We start from the raw sequence: 21,181 nt of genomic DNA, 5'->3' as shown, positions 1-21,181 counted from the left end.
TCATCAGAGCTTACTGCTCAATCATCCGAGTATATGGGAAAGAAGCTACGGTGTTTGGTACAATGCGGATGCTTCTGGATGACGCAGCTATTTCCCTGGAATACCAATAAGCCCTAGCATATGGATCACGGACTCAGGTTATGCTGGTATCGTCATCCTGAGCGATCCCTTGATCGCATCGACCATTAAGCCTCGCTGGTTGGACCGGAAGTAGATTCTGGTGATTCTTCACCACAAGCACTGAACATCCAGTCTAGTCCGCTCATTGTCAAGGGAGAGCCTATGAAACAAGTCTAGTCCCTTACATAATTGAGCTCCTTGATTCTACGGAAGTATGGAAGCATGTTGGAACGATGGTGGTGTCAGACAACGGTGTTGTGATATGTTTCACCTATAAAAATTGAATCAGCGACACCAGTTATGAAGGTTTGGACATGTTCGCTGAAAATCAGATTCAGAACGGTCCAAACTCTGTCGCCACTGCCCTGCTCAGAATTAGGCTATCGCGTCGGAGGACGCCTGAAAATCTGACCCTAAAAAATTAAAGCCGATCTTCAACTTGGTATGGAAAATAGGAGATTCTGTGACGGCACCTTGTTGCTGATAGTGATTCATGGGCATGAGTGATCTGGGATATTCTTGGACCCGACTAAGCCTTCTCCAGGAGAAAGCCACCGTGAAGCAATGCAGGCAAGCGAACAACCTGGACAGAATCTGAAGCTAGGAAGAAAGCCGGCAGAGCGGTATGCCACAATTTGCCTACTAGAACGAGGCTCGTAAACTTGCTTAAACTTGTGTGGCCCCTGTGCGTTCTGACTATTTCCTAGCGAAGCTGAAAAGATCATAGTGAACTACATACTGGTTTTGTCAAAGTCCGCTTGAAAGGCGCATTCTTATGAAAATAAAACGACTAGGGGTCGCGAGAAAGATTCTGTTCTTCAGGGTATCGCCTGTTTAGAGATTTCATAACAGGGAATGGCAATACATCCGAATGGATCATTTTATGTTTAAGCGCGAATTAGGAGCGCTCTCGGGGTAGTGGTAAAGGAAGATACCAATTCTTATTCCTTACGGGCACTAATCTACACCTTTCCGCCAACCGCTTTTCACGAGAAGCAATAAACGTTGAAAATTCAGACGGTCACTTGTGTGTCATGAGCGATCAATGGCCAATCTGGTTCAGAAAAATGATTTCTGTATTTCTAAAAAGAAACATCACACATACCAGTTTTTCAACACTGAACTAGTCCAGCCTACGCAAGCACACTCGAAACTACTGATCGAAACAAGCCTCCATATGGTCTGCGGTCACACTGTTCTCCTGACACGTACCCATCACCCAGATGGCATATTCGGATGGCACGAAGTATAACAAAAGTTCACGAGCAATTCCAAAGTTTGAATAGATGGGAGTGAGAATGCGAAACTATTTCAATGGAGGAAACCGGGAGCTGCGACCCCTCCGATTAGGTAACCATAAGCTTTAAATTTGAATGTGATGTTTGGTAGAGTGCACAAGTAGTAATAACAATTGGAGTAACAAACACGGCCAGATCAGGAGCATCAGTGAGAACGTTGAGAGTGATGCTCAAAACGTCGTTTACTTAAATAAATCATATGCACCATTTCAAATGGGCAACCTTCCAAACTCTCTGGAAAAGTGAACAGAAGTTGATAGCGTAGATGTCCGCGACATCGGCAGGTGGCGATACCTGGCAGCACACTAAGAGTGACAAAGATCCCCCATCCTGGAAGGTTCGCCATGCCAAAAAAAGAGGAAAGCGAGTTTTGTCACGTCCCGATGAGGCGGTGATAACTGGTTGGGTTATCAACGTCATCGACAGGATATCATCGAGGCATACCATCGATGCCTCGTTTCCATACAGTCACAGTTTATTTGGAAGCCCTATTGTGGAGAAAATAATAAAAGTGGATGGGGCAGGGCCTATCACAGTCATTCTGAGGTGTCTACATCTCCAAACACGAGCTCAAACACTGGATAGGAAATGACGACAAGAACTTTTGACATAGACTAGAAGCCATATATTACAGCGTCCCAAACCGTGCACAAGGAGGATCACGTGAACCCCATCTTTGAAGGTGAATCGCACCAACAGTATCCACTATAGGTAGTCTCTTCTATACACCTGTGTCGTGCCAAAGATTGGTCACCTCTCTGCTCTGAACCGGGCGCAGAGAACAGCACTTTTCTCCGGCCAACGGTGATTCGGCACGTGCAATACATAACTAAACCAACGCAGTTTTTGTAGCCAGACATATTCTTCGATTGAATTCCCCGGTACGCAAAGAAACGTCATCATCATCATCACTATCGGCTGTAAGAACCGCGTACTTGTCGTACAGTGGTTGTAGCCCCCACAGTTTTGTCCACCGACGATGTGGGGAAGGGGGTGGGTGGCTGTGCAATGGAGGCGGGAAATGATAAATTGGTGCATAAATACAGGTGCCAGTGAACTTTTAAGTGGGAAGATTGGGAAGGAAGCTGTGTATGGAAGCCAATAGCTTGGATGCACGAACGCCATTGAAGGCGCAACTGCGCTGTCTGACAATGTCCCCAACCATTGATGTGGCCCGTCTCGGGGTCCCTATCCAGGGAAACGGAAATGATCAGTGCAGCTGGGTTTGGCGGTAATGGCTTTCACACTGCTACCAAGTCATTGGCCTTCCTTGGCTCGTTTCCACCCTACGTGTGGTTGTGCAAAAAGAACCCTTCAAGGAAGTGGGTCGACTGGTAAAGGGAGCACGTGGCCAAACCAGGGAAACCTATGCAGTGTGACCAGTTCATCTGTCGTGGGCGAGTTATTACTTCTGAATACCATTCAACGTATCTCATTGCTGATCCGGTGTTCCAATCAAACTGAAGAAATGCCCCGAAGACATCGATGCTCAAACACTAAAAGTCTTTTGATATCCCCGGCGCGCAACTGCCATGTTTCTGATCCATAAAGTAATATGAGGCTCACCACAGTATTGCTAATTCGATCCTTGACGGATAAGCTAGTGTCACGCCTACGCCACAGGTGATTTAGGTTCACAAAAGCTGCTTTGGCCTTCCCGATCCGGATGGAAATATCATCTTTCGCACAAACGAACACACGTTTTTAATTGTCTGGATGAGAATTTTCGAGCAACGGACCAAACGAGCTGTGGTTATCGAGGACCTGAAGGCATCCCAGTTCGGCAGCTCGCAGGGAAAACGCCTCAGAACCATACAACCGAACGACTAACGCTTTAGCCTGATATACACGTCCATTGGTAATCAGGGATGTACCGCCTTGCTCCCATAGGTACTTGAAATTTGGAAACGCGATCTGAGGTTTAGAGATCCATGCAGTGACCTCTACAACTACCAACAGAGTCTAGACAACTTCCAAAATGCTTCGCGATATCGGATATCATTCCTTGGATCGTATGCGGTGTGTTCAACAACATGACCTTACACTTTGTGGGTGCAAGGCGCGTGTCAAAGGACGAGAAGACCTTATCAGGTTCATCCAAAATACACATGTCTTCTTTGGTAATGTTTTGGAATATTGGTAGCTCGGGTGTATTGGTTGGCAATTGATCAGGTGGCTGTTGATCAGTTCGCCGAGCTTGGCAATTGATTTGCAAACGTTTCGTCACCATTCGAGGAGACATCTTCAGTGCGCTGTTGTCTTCTTTTTCCGTAGGAGACGAGAGTGATGTCGTCTGCAGACTCCAAATGGAAAAAGTTTTCATCAGCTGTTACCGTGAAAGTGAACAGGAATGGAAAATCCCTGGAAATCCCTGTCAGATTCGGAGAAGTTCCCGTATACTCTCACACCCACGGGTCTGAAAATAGACATTACATTGAAAGTATCTCGGATTTCCCTCGTTGAGAAAGCGTGTTAGGGTGAACAAACCAGGCAAATGAGTCACTTGACGGATTGTGAGGATTTGGTCAAGGCGATCTCTGCCAGATCGGAATCCAGCTTATTAATCTTGAGTTACTGCCTGAAGAGCCACCATCCGGCGATGAAGGACAGGTGACCCCAAGAGTTCAGTTACAACTGGGGTCAAGCTGATTACCACATTCAGCACGGGCCCCTTTTTTGTATACGGACACTACTATTGATTCGCCCCAGTTGTATGGGGCAGTCTATTTTCCTAAATGGGATTAGACAAGTGTTGACCAAGGAATTCGCCCCCCGGCGTCGCTTGAGAGAACATATGCAGTTATAAACCTCAGATGCCATAGGGGGCTCCATGTTCACTGTCCAGTGTTCTAGTGCAGTTAGAGAATCCAAGTGAGTGACAGGAGATGGCCGGGAGAATAGTTATTCAAAATGCTTGGCCCAGCAAATGAGGCACCCTTTGTTGAACACAGTCAGACCAATTTGATTTTGGCTGGAGGAAAGAAACTTCACGTCTTCTAATCTAACGTGTTTGCACACATGTTTTACGGCAGTTAGCAGACAAAGCATAGAAAACAAACCCTGTCACCTGCATGTAATGGCGGTATTTAGGTGGTGCAACTTATCACCTATGGATTGGAAACAAATTACAATCAAATTGACTGAAGCCACCGTCTTGGCGTTACTCACATGGCGAAAATGCCGTGAAGATGAAAACGGTGTAATCAAGGAAGACCACTATTACCATACCTTAGATAATGTGTAGTAATTTCGCAGGTGGACCACAGTGGAAAAAAAGATAGTTCAGTTCTTGAAGTGCAGTAGGCAAAATAGCGTGGTTAGTTTTACACTGCCATTTGGGTGAAATCGAAGTCACGTATTTGGAAAGAGAATGCAGTCGACTGGAATCAGTATGGGCGACTAGGAAACGGATAAACTAAACACCATCACGCACTATTACCAACGGGGCAACCGGCAATTCGTAACACATAGTCCAGTTGTTTACAAGAGACACAGAGACAGAATATCATCCACTGCGCGATTCGCCCTGACTGGCGTTGTATTCGGACAGACCAGGTGACATTTAGTTTTCTGTTGTCGACCCCAAACCCGCATTCACGCGGTTGATTGCCCAGATAAATTGGTTTTAGGAGCTGGAGCGAAAAATCAACGCCAAGTTCATGGCAGACTAGAGTACTGTGTATGTGTGTAGGCAGTCAAGAATCAGGCACGATGCCCGATGGGGCTCACGTAATTGGCTTACACTTAGAAAGGAAACTCTGAATTCCGAAGTGGGAGACGGTAGTAACTTGAACGACTAAATATACCTGAGTATAAGACAAATAAAGAAGAACGAAAAGATTCGCAAGTGAAGTTAACCTCTCTAGACTATTCATTGGTTTACTCGCAGGTCAGGTGACCTCTGTCGACCCAACAGGATGCCGGAAACGGCTACAAAATGAGGAGTCAACACAAAACGTGACCTGTTGTAAGTTTGTTAAATACTTGGCTCGCTCATGGGGTTAAGACTATCCGAAATCCCCTCACAGGATCTGACAGGTGCCAAACCTTTGAAACCTGCAGCCTAATACAGACACATCGTGCCAATCGTCTGCGGTCCTATTGGTCAATATTACGACCAAGTCTGCTCATCAACGAGGTCCTTTTTGGGACTGATGTTGTTTAGGTGGATGTGACGGCACTTCGCGAGTTCCGCTTCACGAGGGTAACACCTGACAGTCACTATCGCGAAAGGGCCTTTTACCGACCCCCATCCAACGATTTGTTCTACTTATTGGTGTGCAAGGGCATGTCTAAACACATGTATAACCCTGTCATGGTACCAGACACGTACTGTGCCCAATTTTTATCCTAACTGGCTCTGCTAGGTCAGCCAACAAAAACCTGTCGACCAATAACCACACCATATACGTGGACAATTCTTCTTCAAAAAGCGAGCAAACCACATCATGAAAAAGTCTCCGTGGGCGGTAGAGCCCTATTCTCCGAAAAAAAATTAAGCACTTTTGTTTTTACAGTTACCTCTGCGCCTTTCAGTAATGAACTGCGCCCACCCATGAAGTAGCACAATTGGATGCAGTTGAATGACTGACAGTTACCCACGCGACGAAACGAGACACTTTTGCAGCAGAGACGAACGCGTGAGTCAGCCGCGTAAGGTTAACCTCACTAGGCAAAAGTTACTCGTTTGTCTGTCTCATACACTGGCGGTGACGCCCTACCGATACGGAGCGGGCTCGACAGGTCTCTAAGGCCCCGTGCTATTCAGACGAAATGTAAGCAATAATGCTCGTGATACTGCAGACCAGTTGAGGATACACAAAGCAAATATGTACACCCACAGCGACACTAAGTCAAGAATAGTAGGAAGAATCCCAAGGTATTTGAGATAACCATAGCTCTATCATCTATTAGCCAGCAGTCGTTATGCGCCCTGTACAGGATTATCCCAATTTGACAGGAAACCCAGATTTTAATCCTCATTGGTCAACAGGTAAGATCACCAAAACAATAGGTCTTTCCGTTTTACCACGGTTAAAGGGTAACTGATTGGCTTTCATGGCCCTACCCTATCAGCTTCGAGCCAGCAATTGGTGTGACGGCGTGATCTGACTGCACGAATTGAGACTATCCTGTGATCTCAAGCATTCGGACGGCAAACCTATGCACCCGACATTTCGGAGTTTAGGGCAGAAACCTCTACTGTTAAATTTCCTATTGTTCCCGTCTTGATTTGACCAAACTGGAGACATCGCGGCTCTCGTGCATCTGTCGAGTTGCATGGCAGCCCTACTCCTTGCCAACGTGAGTCGTTCCGCTTAAAAAAAAACAAAGGTTTCACTTCCTCGATACGTTTAATATTCAATAACTTACAACAAAACATGCTTCAAACAGACCTTTTTGAGGCGCATCTAGTTTAATCAGTCGACACTACTTGTGAGTAATATAAAAACTGTCCGCTAGGCTTGTCATGACCATGCCCATCGATAGCAACAGAAAAGTGGTAAACCCCGGTGATCCACTGTTTATCCTGACGGATATATTCTAAGTGACAGCTTCACGACTAGGATGTTCAGGAGAGTTCCCCGATCGTCTGCTGAGTAGATGACTTTTCAACGATGCGTCCGTTCCACTTATTCAAGTAGTCAAAAACACTGACACCTCTTTTTTTAACTGCGCTCATTCGATTCTGGGCCCTAAGGCATTCTAACATCATTGTTCGGAGGTGATTATCCTCTATTCGTGTTATGTTAAATATACCCAAAGTTAAATGGAGAGAACTCGTGGCTTCCAAACATGCCCTCACATGCTCGAATAGTTCCGAAACGATGCACCCCCGTTGCACATTATCGTGACCTTAATGACCAGCAAACAGTCGTTTGAATCTATCTTATACGTTAACTCATCCAACACTCGATGTTCCCGAGCCACAGAGATTCAAAATTGCAAGCGGTTACCGTGCGGAGGTTAGTTCCGGGTAGATTGTTGGATCACCGATGGTGGCAGTTCTCAGTGTACTTACTATTTACCAGTTATTGAGGGAGGGTCATTCTTCGAAATTATCGATTATTTGACATTGAGTGGAAACTATTCCACAATAACACTAGGGTAATACTCCTTAACTAGCTGTAATGTATTTTGCTGGAGATCGTTTGTCAAAACTTAGGCCCGTCCTTTGGCCCGAGCTGATGTGATATCACCTAACCGTAAATTGCCCAATGCCATACGTACGCCAATCAATTCACAAGAGTTCAAGGGTGTAGTAAACGTGCTGGTGAACAAAATGTCTAGTGGGGTAAGTTTTACTTCACTCGATCTCCAACAGGCGACCGGAATATCAATTTTGGAGAGAACAACCTGTACTGCTCATTTTTTAAATCGGATGGATAGACCCATAGTTGATCGGAATAACGCACCGGTTCGCTACACAACAAGGCACCTCGACCGGTGACAAAACAGTTGCAACTAAATTGATCGGTTCAGCGACCAAGTACAGTGTCTGATTTACTAACATCTTCTGTAGTGGTAAGTATGACATTCACACCGAAGCTGGGTGGTCAGGATACTTCCATCGTGCAAACATCTATTTTGGAAGCCCACATCTCCGGAGAAGCGAATAAAGTTAAGACCGTGCCACTTGGTTCGCTCTTATTGAAAGTAGTCACTCTTCGGAGTAGTATTTTTTGCAGACCTACTAAATCGCATGTGAAGCGCAGTAAACGACTAACTGGTTTACTGAAAAGTGGTGCTGGTACACGGCCATAGATCAACTGCATTCAAGAAGCGAGCAAACAAACACAGCAAGCCATAGCGTCCGGAAACACGAATGTCAACCACGCAGTGATATTTGGCAAACCCCGGTCTTCCAACCTGATCGATGGTGCTGTGAGAGTGGAAGCTGTCGATACGTGTGGCGCAGAGACCTTGCTTGGTCACGAATTGACGGACAATCGGTAGACGTCAGATTGCCAGTGAGGTTTCGCAGACTGTGCACCAGATCATTAACATATTAGACGCGAATCACACAGTGACCGATTTGTAAAAACAGCATGAGGAACATGTGTCAAATCTTACGCGAATAGCAGCTACAACAACACTTGGGTCAACAAACGAATGCTCGCCAGCGTGGTTAATTTGTGCACAAACGTGTAACCGCAACGGTAAGCACACTAATTCGTTCGCATCGGCTGATTTCAGACGAGAGAATTTAGGCAGTGTAGTAGGCGATGCCACAGGGATCCTGCTGGATCGTACCTCGGCTATTAGCGACGTGAAGGGTCTTTGTTCTGCTGGATCGTACCTCAGGCTGACAAACATCTTTGATCGGCTATTAGCGACGTGAAGGGTCTTTGTGATAATGTACAGCAGCGTAGTCAAATGTAGTCAAATGCCGGAATGCTAATGGGTTATCAGGTTTGACACCTACTCAACATGTGAGGTCACAGAAGTCATGCTACCGGGCGAGATTAACGCTCGGTGTTGGGTCTAAGCTAAACGTGTGTTCTTTTTAGTGGACTGAAGGATGGCATGTGTTGCTGGTGTATAAATCAGCCGTTCGTGACTTCAGATATGCAGAAATGAGTAACAAACGCAGTCAGATACACCCGACAAAGCGATAGAGAACCATTTACCAACCAGTCTCCTAAGCTGTGGTTCCAAAGGGATCACAAAATTATAGCAAAATATGTTTGGAAATAGGGAGCGCAGGGGACCAGAGTCTGCGTACAACTAAATAACGACGTTATCGAATGTGAAGAAGCTTTTCGATTCGGGGTTGTGTTTGACAAACAAATACAAAGGTGAAGAGTTCATGCCAAATAGGATTCATCGGAACGATGACCCATCATATGAACATCAGCACAGTTTTACCTCAAGAATCACTGAGCGCAATAGATGTGTTCATCAACAACAGAAGTGAATATACCCACGACCCACACACAAAGATTACATTTAGAGCCAGTTTCAAAAGGAATGAACATGTGTACCTGGTGGATTTCGAAAATAGCCAGCATCGACAGACGCAAAGTTGCCGAGGTATGTACCGGGAAAACGCAGAATTGGTACATGCTACCAACAAATGATAGAGCTGTAAATTTCGATGATGTTCGCCTGATAAGCCTGACAACGGAGATTTTGTAATATGCACGGAATTCGTCCCCTCCGTCATATGAAGTCGATAAAGTTAAAACAAGGGCGACGCGAATGTGAGATATTCAAGCTATCGTCAATGACAGAAGATAAATTAATTCAAGGTTGCTGATATCTAAATTAGGTTAAGCAACAAGTCAGGTCATGACCCAAGTCACACCACTCACTCCTCATTCACTCACTCACTCACTCACTCACTCATTCACTCACTCACTCACTCACTCACTCATTCACTCACTCACTCACTCACTCACTCATTCACTCACTCACTCACTCACTCACTCATTCACTCACTCACTCACTCACTCACTCATTCACTCACTCACTCACTCACTCACTCATTCACTCACTCACTCACTCACTCACTCATTCACTCACTCACTCACTCACTCACTCATTCACTCACTCACTCACTCACTCACTCATTCACTCACTCACTCACTCACTCACTCATTCACTCACTCACTCACTCACTCACTCATTCACTCACTCACTCACTCACTCACTCATTCACTCACTCACTCACTCACTCACTCATTCACTCACTCACTCACTCACTCACTCATTCACTCACTCACTCACTCACTCACTCATTCACTCACTCACTCACTCACTCACTCATTCACTCACTCACTCACTCACTCACTCATTCACTCACTCACTCACTCACTCACTCATTCACTCACTCACTCACTCACTCACTCATTCACTCACTCACTCACTCACTCACTCATTCACTCACTCACTCACTCACTCACTCATTCACTCACTCACTCACTCACTCACTCATTCACTCACTCACTCACTCACTCACTCATTCACTCACTCACTCACTCACTCACTCATTCACTCACTCACTCACTCACTCACTCATTCACTCACTCACTCACTCACTCACTCATTCACTCACTCACTCACTCACTCACTCACACAGCGATATCCTCGTATCACCGCATACAGCTAGTAAAGCCTGAACTAGACCAGATACGCAGTAAAATCCAAGTGAATCAAGAACCCAAACTTGCCAAAATCAATTGCTCTAGAAAAAATATCCACGAGTGTTTTAAAAGAGCTTAGGTTGCCGTAGCCAAACAGGTGTTCCTCACCTTCCACCCTCATCAGGTCAATCAATCTCCTATACAACCACACCTTGCGCACATGAATAAATGCAACAGGAAATTGTTCACTCCTAGAGGAACGGGCTCAAGATCGGACAATCGGAAACGGTCAGAGTGGCAAAAGACCAAACCGCGTTTGGTTGGTGGAAATGGTCGAAGAGGGGTCGAAAAAGTAATTATTGAAGTAGTTGGGAGTCAAATCAGACCATCTTGTACGCCAACACATTCCTGTGGGGCTTCATCTGTCCTGAAAACCATCAACTACAAGCGCTGACTATGAGTTTTTAACACGAATAAGCCGATACGAAAAGATAAGGCCATTTAGACCATTTTTAAGTCGATCGTTTACAACTGAGGGAGGAGACGACAATGCAATGCCCGATCACAGTTAGTCCTACTACTAAACCGTTTTCACGTATTTTCTTTCACTACTAGTTTGGGGGAGTATTCAATAAATGGGTATCCGCTAGACAACTCAGTAGATGAGTCATCTCTCGGACTTTGAATGGTTGACCAACTGATCCTTACGGAGCTATCCAAGTTTAGGGACTGTGTCCCGAGGATCCAATATAATCAAACTCCCAGGTATCGTTCTGCGTTTCGTTCTATCGCCGTATGGGGCGAGACAGCTCAAGTGGCTAGACCGCGGATTCACTAACCGGAAGGTCCGTGGTTCGAACCCGACCTCTGCCTCTCGACTTCCCCTGTCTACGCTTGGGCAACCTGGCAGTATCCCAGCCCTCGTGCTCCCTTCGGGTGACATGACAGCTAGGCACCAGAAGGGTGTTACAGCTGAACGATTTTTTTCCTATCACCGTATTGTCCATATTGTTTCCGTTGATAGTGCCGACTGACATTGGTGGTTGCTGTATCAAAGCAGGTCAGAGCACGGTCACACAAGCGTTGTTAACGTCAAATACATGCTCTAAAAGGTCAACTGTGCAAACGTAACATCCTAAGGTATCAGAAAAGAAGAAAAATATATGATGGAAGCTAGTTTTTTTTAGTACAAGACACCTCATCGGCTGTGCTTGGAAATATCACGGGCACTTGGTAACCACTGCCTCCTATTATTTTGTCAACAGCACAGTGAAGGAACCACATGCAAACACGCTTCGATCATCACCAATGAGAGCATTATTGCTGTCTCGGTGACACCTATACAAACTATTCCCAAGGTGTAAGGCACCCACTGATAAAACCTGTATGCAGGTAGAATAGGGCTTTTTTAAACCAATGGATGGAGTGAAAACGGTAAGCAACGGCGTATGGGAGAGATCCCATAGAACTTTAGGTTGCGCCGACCCAAATAGCGTTTAACACTCTATGAGCACGCAACATGAAGTCTGAGGGATTCTGGGTGAGCAAATCTAAATTGTTCAATAAATCTGAGGTGAGGTGTATTGAGAAGTTGGATGTTGTGCATTAAACGTGAGCAGATATCGAGAAAAACTGATGACCTCGATAAGACTCCACACAATACGGAGATGAATAGAACCAGTCACAGGCGATGTAGGTGTAGAGACTTTGAGGCAGGGAAACTACTTCTTAGCTATTCGAAACATTGCCTATTTTCAGGGGGAGCCTTTGGGCTAACTTGGATTCAGAAATGCATTCAAATGAGTTCCGAATACATGGTCCGATTGCCCGGGGGTATGCGCAAAGAAGACATGCGTGTTGGCAATGCGATGGAAACGTTTATTCGTTGTTGATCGGGCGGCTACTGATCTGTTCGCGATTAGCTTACAAACGTTTTGTCATAAAAACCAGGAGACATCACCGGTGCGTGCTGTCTCCTAGTTTGGTTCAACAACCAATAAGATGGGCATGGTTGTGAACGGTTCACACTATGAAGGCATGAAGACGACCGGTTGTTCATTGAGAATAGCGAATAAGAAGGTCGACGATTTTTCATCCAAAGCTAGTGAGATTCCTGGTACAACTTTGAAAAAAGTTCTACTTCTAGCATAGAGTGGTGAAGCGATATGTGATATGAAATAGAACACAACCTACGTGAATGAGGGGACGAATGATCCAGCGGTTGATCGTTACGTGAATCTAGCCTGATAGCCGCAAGGCGAGCTGACGAAGGAATCTGGAACAGTAGTGAAAGTCATAAGAAATTTCCATCAGAAGCTTCTGTTAACGGTTGTTGTAACATAAACAATTACATCTGGTTAGTAACAATACATCAACCGATTACAAACGAAGACCGATCTTCGTAAAACGGTGTTGAAAATAAAGGCGTACAATGTTTCCCTAAGAAGGATGCCCATTTAAAAGTAGGTATAGTGGACAACCCTAAAGAGGATCCTCAGAGAAGAAGCCATTACTCCCCTTCTTCGTAGTGGCTCCTCTTGAGGTGCGATGTTGTTTCATTTTTCCATTCTGAAGCTAATCATTCTTCATAAGTCACACATCATGGAAATGGTGTGGTGAATTCCACACGGGAATACCCAGCTTCCGTTGGGTTACTATGCTGATGATGCGATTCCACTTGGTTGAAAAAAAAGCTATCATTAGCCTGTCAAGCTGTTTGAAGAAACCACATGGAGTAAATGGTGTGTTAGTTTTCAAACTATCACTCACCCGGACTACAAATACAAAGCTTTTCCAATCAAAGACGCCCAGCTTAATCAAGGAAACTGATTTGAGAGGATATTCAAAGCGACCTTGAGTTCCGAAACATTTTACAGTATTGATCCCTCGGGTTTTGAGAATCGGTCACATTTAACTGATGAGCCTATTCACAATGGATGAGCATCACAACTGTATGAGGCACAAGGAAAGCGCGAAGGCGATTGTAATTCAACTCTGTTCGCGTTTGGAGAGTCGTCGATGGTAGATGGTAACCATTCGCATGCGAGTCCGAAACCACGTCTGATCGAAAAATTAATCCGATTCAACTGTAACTGCTTCATCCAACATCACTCTCTAATTTCCTCTATTAAGCAAAAATGAAAGTTTCTCGATGGTAAATGGAAACTCTTTGAAAGCCCGCAACTGGTTTTCCCTTCTTTTGGCTTATCGGGAAGATGCAGTTCTTTAATTTATGTTCCGTTAAAAGTTACTGAATAAGCCACTGTTGGAGCTATGCAACCAGCGGTAGCAGCATATCGTTGGGCACATCAAAAACAATAGCACAGGAGAAGGGGAACAAACTGGTGGTAAGAAATAGATTGCCGGACACAATACAATGATACCGCATACGAGATAAATGAAGACTAAACTCACAAGTGGATGACCCGGCACATGGACGGGGGAATGGTCTCCGAGCTCTTCCAAAGAAGCACAATGTCGAGCTTGCTCAGGATCTAATAAACTAGTTCTGACTTGAGACCGGCGAAGCGGTCGGGAGTCATCGTCCAACTCTGTGTCTGATTTGAAGTCGGCTTCTCCAAGACCGTCTGAAGAAGAAGGGATATTGCTTCCTTCTAGAATCGCCTCAGCACTAGCAAAGGGTTCTTCGGACTTTTTTATACAGGCTGCAGTGGAAAGGAATAGAAATACATGGGTAGACACCATAAATGTGCAACAAAATGCTAGGTCAACTGCCATCAGTCCTGGGCGTAGGCACCTACTGATGGACTAGTCCGGCAAATCAAGCGTTACAATCGCGGGAACAGACAGTTGAGATTCCAGATGTACCTGGACCAACAAAGTTACGAATTAAGACGCACCCCGAAGTATAAACCGATCGACAAGATAATTTTCTGACCAATAACTGAAGTATGTGCTGAAGTTGTATAGGTTCTCTCCATGTGTCGAGATTTGTTGCTGCCACTGAGGCGTTACCCAAAGAATAACAAACACCCTTCCGCTAACTTCTCAATTATTACTCGTCGATGACCATCCAGCCAGTTGCCGGAGAAAACACGGGCACCCGCTAGACGACAGACGTTCGTTAACGTATCGAATGCGGATGTGCGGTGGACAGTGCATGCAATAAAAGCCAAAAGACTCGAATGGCTTATACTGATTCCACTGCATTCAACTTTGTAACCTTTACGGAAGGAATCTAAATTTTAAAATTAGATCGCTCAGCAGTAGAAAGATTTCGGTGAAAACTTTTATGCTGAACTGATTGCTACCACCTTATTGACCGAGTATGACAACTGAGTTGAAAATGTTTCCTTACCAATCGAGAAGATATCATCCGTGCGCTGTTGGGAGAGGGGGGTATTCTCTATTGTCTATGTTTACATAGTTTGGTCGAGAGTGGCTTAAGGCTCTACTGTGGATGACTAACGATATCTCGTTTCTCTGGATGCTTATTGACCCGTTATAGACCTTTGTTCGGTTCTTATTGGCCATGTGGTGGTACTCCGTGGAAGGTGCTGATTTTTCCTGTTGATACTAGTTTCATCCGTCTTCTATCATCCCATTATTTCCTTGACTGCCGTTTTACGAGACAAACCAGAGGACCAAAACGATCGTTAGCAGAGTACGTTGGAGATCGAATCTGCTCTCAGCTAAACTATATAAACACAACCACCACAGATGTGAACACCCGCACAAAAGAGTAATAACGATGCTGAATGGTGGTGGAACGTTTGCACATCAACTAACAAGCTCAGAAAACAGGCCAAATATCAATGAGTCCACTCGAGCTACCAATGTTCCGCACCCGAAGAAAGCACCTAGAATACTGCCAGGTTGCCAAAACTCATTCACAAAAATAAGACTGGTTCGAAGCGAGGATCTGCCGGTCAGTAGCTTCCGCCCTGAATTTCGAACTGCTTTGGTTTCAAGGGAATACAATTACTTTCGGTATTACCTATAGGAGGTCTCTCACCTTGATTATGTACTCATTGTCATTGAATCCGACTGCGGAATGCAATTAAAAGTAGACTATATAGCCACCAGATTTCGATTTACAGTGCACATTGCACGCCAGGACTACGGGGCATGCCACATCTACCCAAGCAAAGATCGCAGGGTGGACATCGAAGTAGACGTAAGACTTTATAAATACGAGCCAGGCTGCGTCTACTCCATGTTCAAATCAACGTCGATAATGCCCATAGTACACCTAAAACAGAACACAGATGGCTGTTCTCGGGACATATATAATGATGTATAGGATGATATAGAGTGAGACAAGAGAGTGAGGGTAAAGGATCACCCAGGATACCCGAAAATTATGTGACTTCATATAATCCTGTTGAAATGCTTTGCCGTCTCAACGGAAGCCGATATCTTCCACACCAAACAACAGACTGGAGACTTCAGGACTGTTTCATTTATCCTTTGTTATTGGTGTTCTACGCCTTCCAGGATGGGGTCCCCGTGACCCTAGGTGCGCTTGGCTGGAAACGTTGCAAGAAATGGTGGCTGATCGGTGTCAGTGGCGTTCGTGCTGTCAGAGTGTCTTATTGAGCGCTTGGTGTATGCACACCACAATGTTTGACGTAGGCCGGCACTAGGTGTCCTCCCTTACCCACTCTTCTGCTCTTCTTTTCACTCTAGAACTTCAAATATAAGTGGAACCTTATGGTTGTGCGCCAGTTTAGCGTCAGTGTCAACACTGATGTTGCTGTCTTTGAAGATGATGATGCTGTTAGTTAGCTCACGAGCCCATTGAATTACCAGTTTCAGTATTGTGATTTGAAAAAGATCGTTCAGCTGTAGCATCCTTTCGGTGCCTAGATGCCATGCCACACGAAAGAGGCACGAGGGCTGGGATACTGCCAGGTTGCCCAAGCCAAGGCAGGGGAAGTCGAGAGGCAGAGGTCGGGTTCGAACCACGGACCTTGCGGCGTGATTTGGAACAAATCAAATCTTTCAGCTATGGCCTCCTATCGTCGCTGTTCCAACCGAAAAAAGCATGAGTGCTTAGACAGGACTTGGCTGTTTAGATGAAAACGGCCTCGCATTGGAACAACAGGCCTCTCCATCCGAGGCTCACGACTTAACCTTTGGATTACCTAAAGCTCAAGTCGGGAACGACCTGGATAACAAATCCGTAGACGAAATTCCTATTCTAGAAATCACTTGGGAAATCACGCTAAAAGTAGTCACTCACCCTGATTAGGCTTTGTTCTCCAGAAATGACGACTCAACCACCGCCGAAGTCTACGAGGCCTTGAGGAGCCCCTTTTTATCTTCGATGGTGGTGTGGCAGGACTGTCTTTGGACAGAGAATCCCCAGTTTGCGAAACCAAATTTGGCGTTCCTGCTGTTTTGTGACGAGGGATGGAAAACCGCTTAGCGAAATTGGAAAACATTGAGCGTTTGCGAGATACAGATGGCGGAAGAACCTGATGATAGTTGTGATTCACAGTGACATCCACCTCTCCAGGTACACTGGGTGTAGACAGGTTGTCTTCCAAATGGATTTCGTCCCAGTCTGGTAATTGCCCATTCTGGTCGACCGGATGTGACTTACTGGGCACGTGAAAACCAAGTTGTTGAGCCATTCGGTCAAGTTTGGCCGTCACAGTAGGATTGATCACACTGTCCAGACGATCAAGACGGTAATAACCACCACAGCTCCCAACACCGTCGAAAGACGATGAAGGTTCAGATGCACCGGTACCGTCTGGCCCGCCGGATGTGCCAAAGTTACCGTTTTCAAGTGTGACGGTGAGTGTTTTCGTTTGCGGCTTCGCAGCTTCCACAATAGCTATGCGCGGAGTGAGTGAAGAATTCTGGTGCGGAGTAGACGGGCTGAAAAATGCTAAGACCTAGGAATCAAGATGTCAAACAAAATCACAAACAGACTCACCTCTGAGCGCAGTGCGGATTTTGAGGACGCAGGTGAATCTGAAATAAAAATTCACATGAGTATGCTGAAGATGCTAACTCATAACTCACTAGTTGAATCTGGAACGGATTCGGCCATCGCAATATAGGGAACAGATTCATTGAATAGTGAGCAGTTTGATGATCGGATTAGAGGTGATGAAAACCAGGTTTGGTAGTAAAGTGGAATACAAGCGGCTGCAAAAAAGAACAGCAAGCAGCAATACTTTTAGAAGAGATTGAGAGTATCGGCAGATCGAATACGAAGCCGGAATTATTCCCCCTACCAGTCCTAAAAGGACACAGGATTGATTAAAAATCACAGGGCATGTCTCTAACAATATTATTATACCTGGAGCCGACATAGAAAGGGAAGACACATTATGCAGATGTGACCGCTCATAGTCCAAATCATTTCTGTTCGAGCAGTTTGCTTCTGTCCACAGCACAACCACCACTACCATCACCACCGTAATCGTTCCGCTCCTGCACCCCTTGGGTATGACCTGGCAGTGTCTTAGCCCTAGCGCTTCCTTCGAGGTACCTAAGCAGCTAGGTGTTACGGACAACAAATACGACAATCGTCCAGTTGAAACACTCTCGGCGCTCAGTTGCCATGTCACCTGAAGCAGGATTGAGAGACTCTCAGGTTTCCCAAGCCTGGATAGGATCAGTCAAGATACTGGGATTGGGTTCGAACAATGAACCTTCTGGTCAGTAGGTTGGGACCGTCGTTGTTAGAGGACCGGGACCTCCCGTCCTCTGCATAAAGGGAAGTTGGAGAATCCAAAATGATGGAAAGCAATAGTGATGCCGACAAATCGGAAGCAATGTATACCGCCAGGGGTGGTCTCTAAGTGATCACCTTACATAAAGTTGCTTTGTTTTCCTAAGAGGTTTGACAGCTCATCCGAATGGCGGGATCTACGACTGAAGTAGTTGTAAGCTCTCCTTTTTTTGCCAGTTCGCCATATTACATTAGTTTCGAAGGGATTTTACATTCATTACACCGGCGTTTGCACCTGTGGTAACCACCGTCATTTCTGCTAGAAATGCGCTCACCACTGTGCATTGAATCTGTACTGTAGGTCGTACTGCAACTACTGCGGCTCACGAGTGTATGTGCCCGCTCAATTCACGCACTAGGGACTTCCGTGGGTAGCCGGGGTCTGTGATAAGAGGTGACGACCCGTCCATCGCATTAGTCTCTTCCAGAAGACGCGGAAATTACTTCCCTTCGCGGTGGGCGTAAGCATGTATTCCTTCTGTTACAAGAGGTCTTCAATGGCTGATGGCACCTGCAGGTTCAGTTAATTCAATTAGCAAGGTACTATCAAATAACTAAATAAAAATCAAAGGCTTCTCGATAGTTTCTAACAGTGTGCGAAAGCTCATGGATGTGTGGGGTGAGCTGGCTCAGTGGTTAGAGTGCAAATTTACTGACCAGAAGGTCCATCGTTCGAACCCGACCCGCATCTCGATCCCCCTGTCTAGGTTTGGGAAACATGGCGGTATCCCAACCTTCGCCCTTCGTTAGGGCGGCATGGCGGCTAGGCACCGAAAGAAGGCTACCGTTGAGTGGTACGATTTTTCATGCATCGATATCATGGAGATACCTGAGTTGCGGTTTGGCCCCAAAAACCCAACCTTCAAACTCGGCTCTTGTTAAGCGAGGTTTATGTTCAATTAAACTAGAACGACTGCTCCATTTAGTCTTCGGCCCGTAAGGTGACGGTTTGTTGGATGAGTTACATCCGAATTGGCCGAATTTTTACTCCTAACCTAACATTGCTGTGTTAGTCGGACTTCAGTGCGGCAATGATCTTTAGGGGACGCTGGTTGGAACTCAGTTCCTAAAGGGCCAGTTTGCCGGAAAAGCCAACTGTGAGCAACCCGAAGGACAGCGAACTACCATACTACAAGAGACCGCATAGCAGTCTGTAGGTAAAGCCATAATGGCTTCTGTGATAAGAGTGTGAATGCAGTAAAGTGGTTCGTTCAGGTGACCACCACGTCCAAATGTAGGGAGGCAGTGATGCTGCCCCCCGAATGATCCCCCGAAAATGATCGGTCACAAGAGGCCGGCTCTAAAACCACACACTCCGATCACCCAACAGTTGTAAGTGACCGTCGGCGCGTTATTCGATACGGTTGAAATACTTTTAAAATCAAAGAGTCCAGTGCGGCTTAAAAGGTATCTGCTGTGTGCAGTCCCATTAAGAGTGGGATAGCACTGCCTTACTCTCTGCGTCCTTGGGCCAGGCTAACTGGTTCAGATTGTTAAGTCACCTCCAAAAATTATCGGTGGCAGCTATAACTACTGTACGACGAGTGCGCGGTTATTGTAGCTGATGATGGTGATGACATTGAGTCATTGACTCCGGACAGGGTCCCTCAAGAGAAGCTCAACGACCACTGCCTCGCAGTTCGGGCTTTTCAACCAGAGGATAGGGGGAAGGTCCCAGACAAAACCCTACCCTGTCTCACCACCTTGCGAGTCAAGTTTTTTTAGCCAAAGGTTCAATGTGGATACTTCAACCCAGCCCTCTTTTACAGCCTGGGTAACCTGGATATACCATTAGCCTTTCGAGTTCCTTATCCACCGACTTCTACCTACAGAATCAAAACAAACCCTTACTGAATTCAGGGGTCTGTTACACATTACCGCTCTCAACGTTCAGACTGTATCAAACTGGGGAACGAGTGGCTTTCTTAGGCCTTGTAATCTTCCTCGATCGACTATGTTGTGCCTCCGAAACACATATTACCTCAGTCCATCTCAGCTGAAGTCCTCGTTTCTGACCGTAGCAGCCTTTCGGTGCCTAACTGCTATGCCACCCGAAGGTTGCACGAGGGCTGGGATACTGCCAGGTTGCCCAAGCCTAGACAGGGGAGTCGAGAGGCAGAGGTCGGGTTCGAACCACAGACCCTCCGGTCAGTAAATTCGCGATCTCACCACTTGGGCGATCTCGCCCCATGATAATGATGATGACAGCCAAAAAGGCTGACCAAGCGTGTCCAAACATTCGTCATGTCCGTTTCGCATACGAAAAGTCAAACTGCGGGACGCAGTCTTTGAGCATACCGATTTATGGATTCACGGATTGATACACAGGATCGAGGCCTTTGTCCAAGTTTCCCTGGTCGGTTTTGTTCTTGTTGTTCATTAGCTATCGTTCAACTGAAAGGCACAAGTGAAAAAGGGTGTAGCACTGCTCTTTATGTTCACAGCGTGGGATAGTATGATTGCCAGCGCGAGGACTCGGGTGGACAACCGTCGGAGGAAGGTTATTCCAAGCAGCCACTACCCGAAATGAGAAAAAATTTCGCCTAATCAATGTGTGCGCTCTGAGCTTGCAAAACCTTCTATGACCCCGCCGTGTGTTTGTTGGGTCAATGGTGAAAAACCTGCCGGCCAAGCTTTGTTCAGACGGGGGATGAGTAAGAATTAGGTCCCCTCGGAGGCAACGGTACTCCAGGGGAAAGAGATCAAGCACCGCGAGACGCGTTTCGTAGTCCAAGGATTTGACGCCAGCAACAATTTTCGTAGCGGCTCGCTGGACACGTTCAATGAGGGTGACGTCCTTCATGTGTTCTGAGTAGACAACTTGGTCGGCGTATTTAAGGAGCGGTCTGAAGTAGGCCTCATAGAGTATTCGGAAGTCCATGCGAGTAATACGGGAGAAGGTGCACCGAGTCATGCGTAAAATGGCGGACGGGCTGATTTCTCATGGTCAAGTGAGAAGGACAAGT

The 21,181-nt window shown here is 46.0% G+C and overlaps 1 protein-coding gene across 1 annotated transcript in view; it reads right to left on the bottom strand.

Annotated features, from left to right (window-relative positions):
* The window catches only part of T265_14757 (hypothetical protein), a gene marked incomplete at both ends in the record, with an annotated part of 44,000 nt that extends 26,551 nt beyond the window's left edge, over positions 1-17,449 (bottom strand). Inside the window, 4 exons of the mRNA XM_009175099.1 lie at positions 12,698-12,779; positions 13,919-14,169; positions 16,710-17,370; positions 17,412-17,449. Of these exons, the coding sequence (XP_009173363.1) occupies positions 12,698-12,779; positions 13,919-14,169; positions 16,710-17,370; positions 17,412-17,447 (1,030 nt within the window). The remainder of the gene's footprint in view (positions 1-12,697; positions 12,780-13,918; positions 14,170-16,709; positions 17,371-17,411) is intronic.
* Positions 17,450-21,181: the final 3,732 nt, after the last annotated feature.

Source organism: Opisthorchis viverrini (assembly GCF_000715545.1).
Source record: "Opisthorchis viverrini unplaced genomic scaffold opera_v5_256, whole genome shotgun sequence".
Classification (NCBI taxonomy): Eukaryota; Metazoa; Platyhelminthes; class Trematoda; order Opisthorchiida; family Opisthorchiidae; genus Opisthorchis; species Opisthorchis viverrini.
This window is presented reverse-complemented; position numbering and strand designations above follow the sequence as displayed.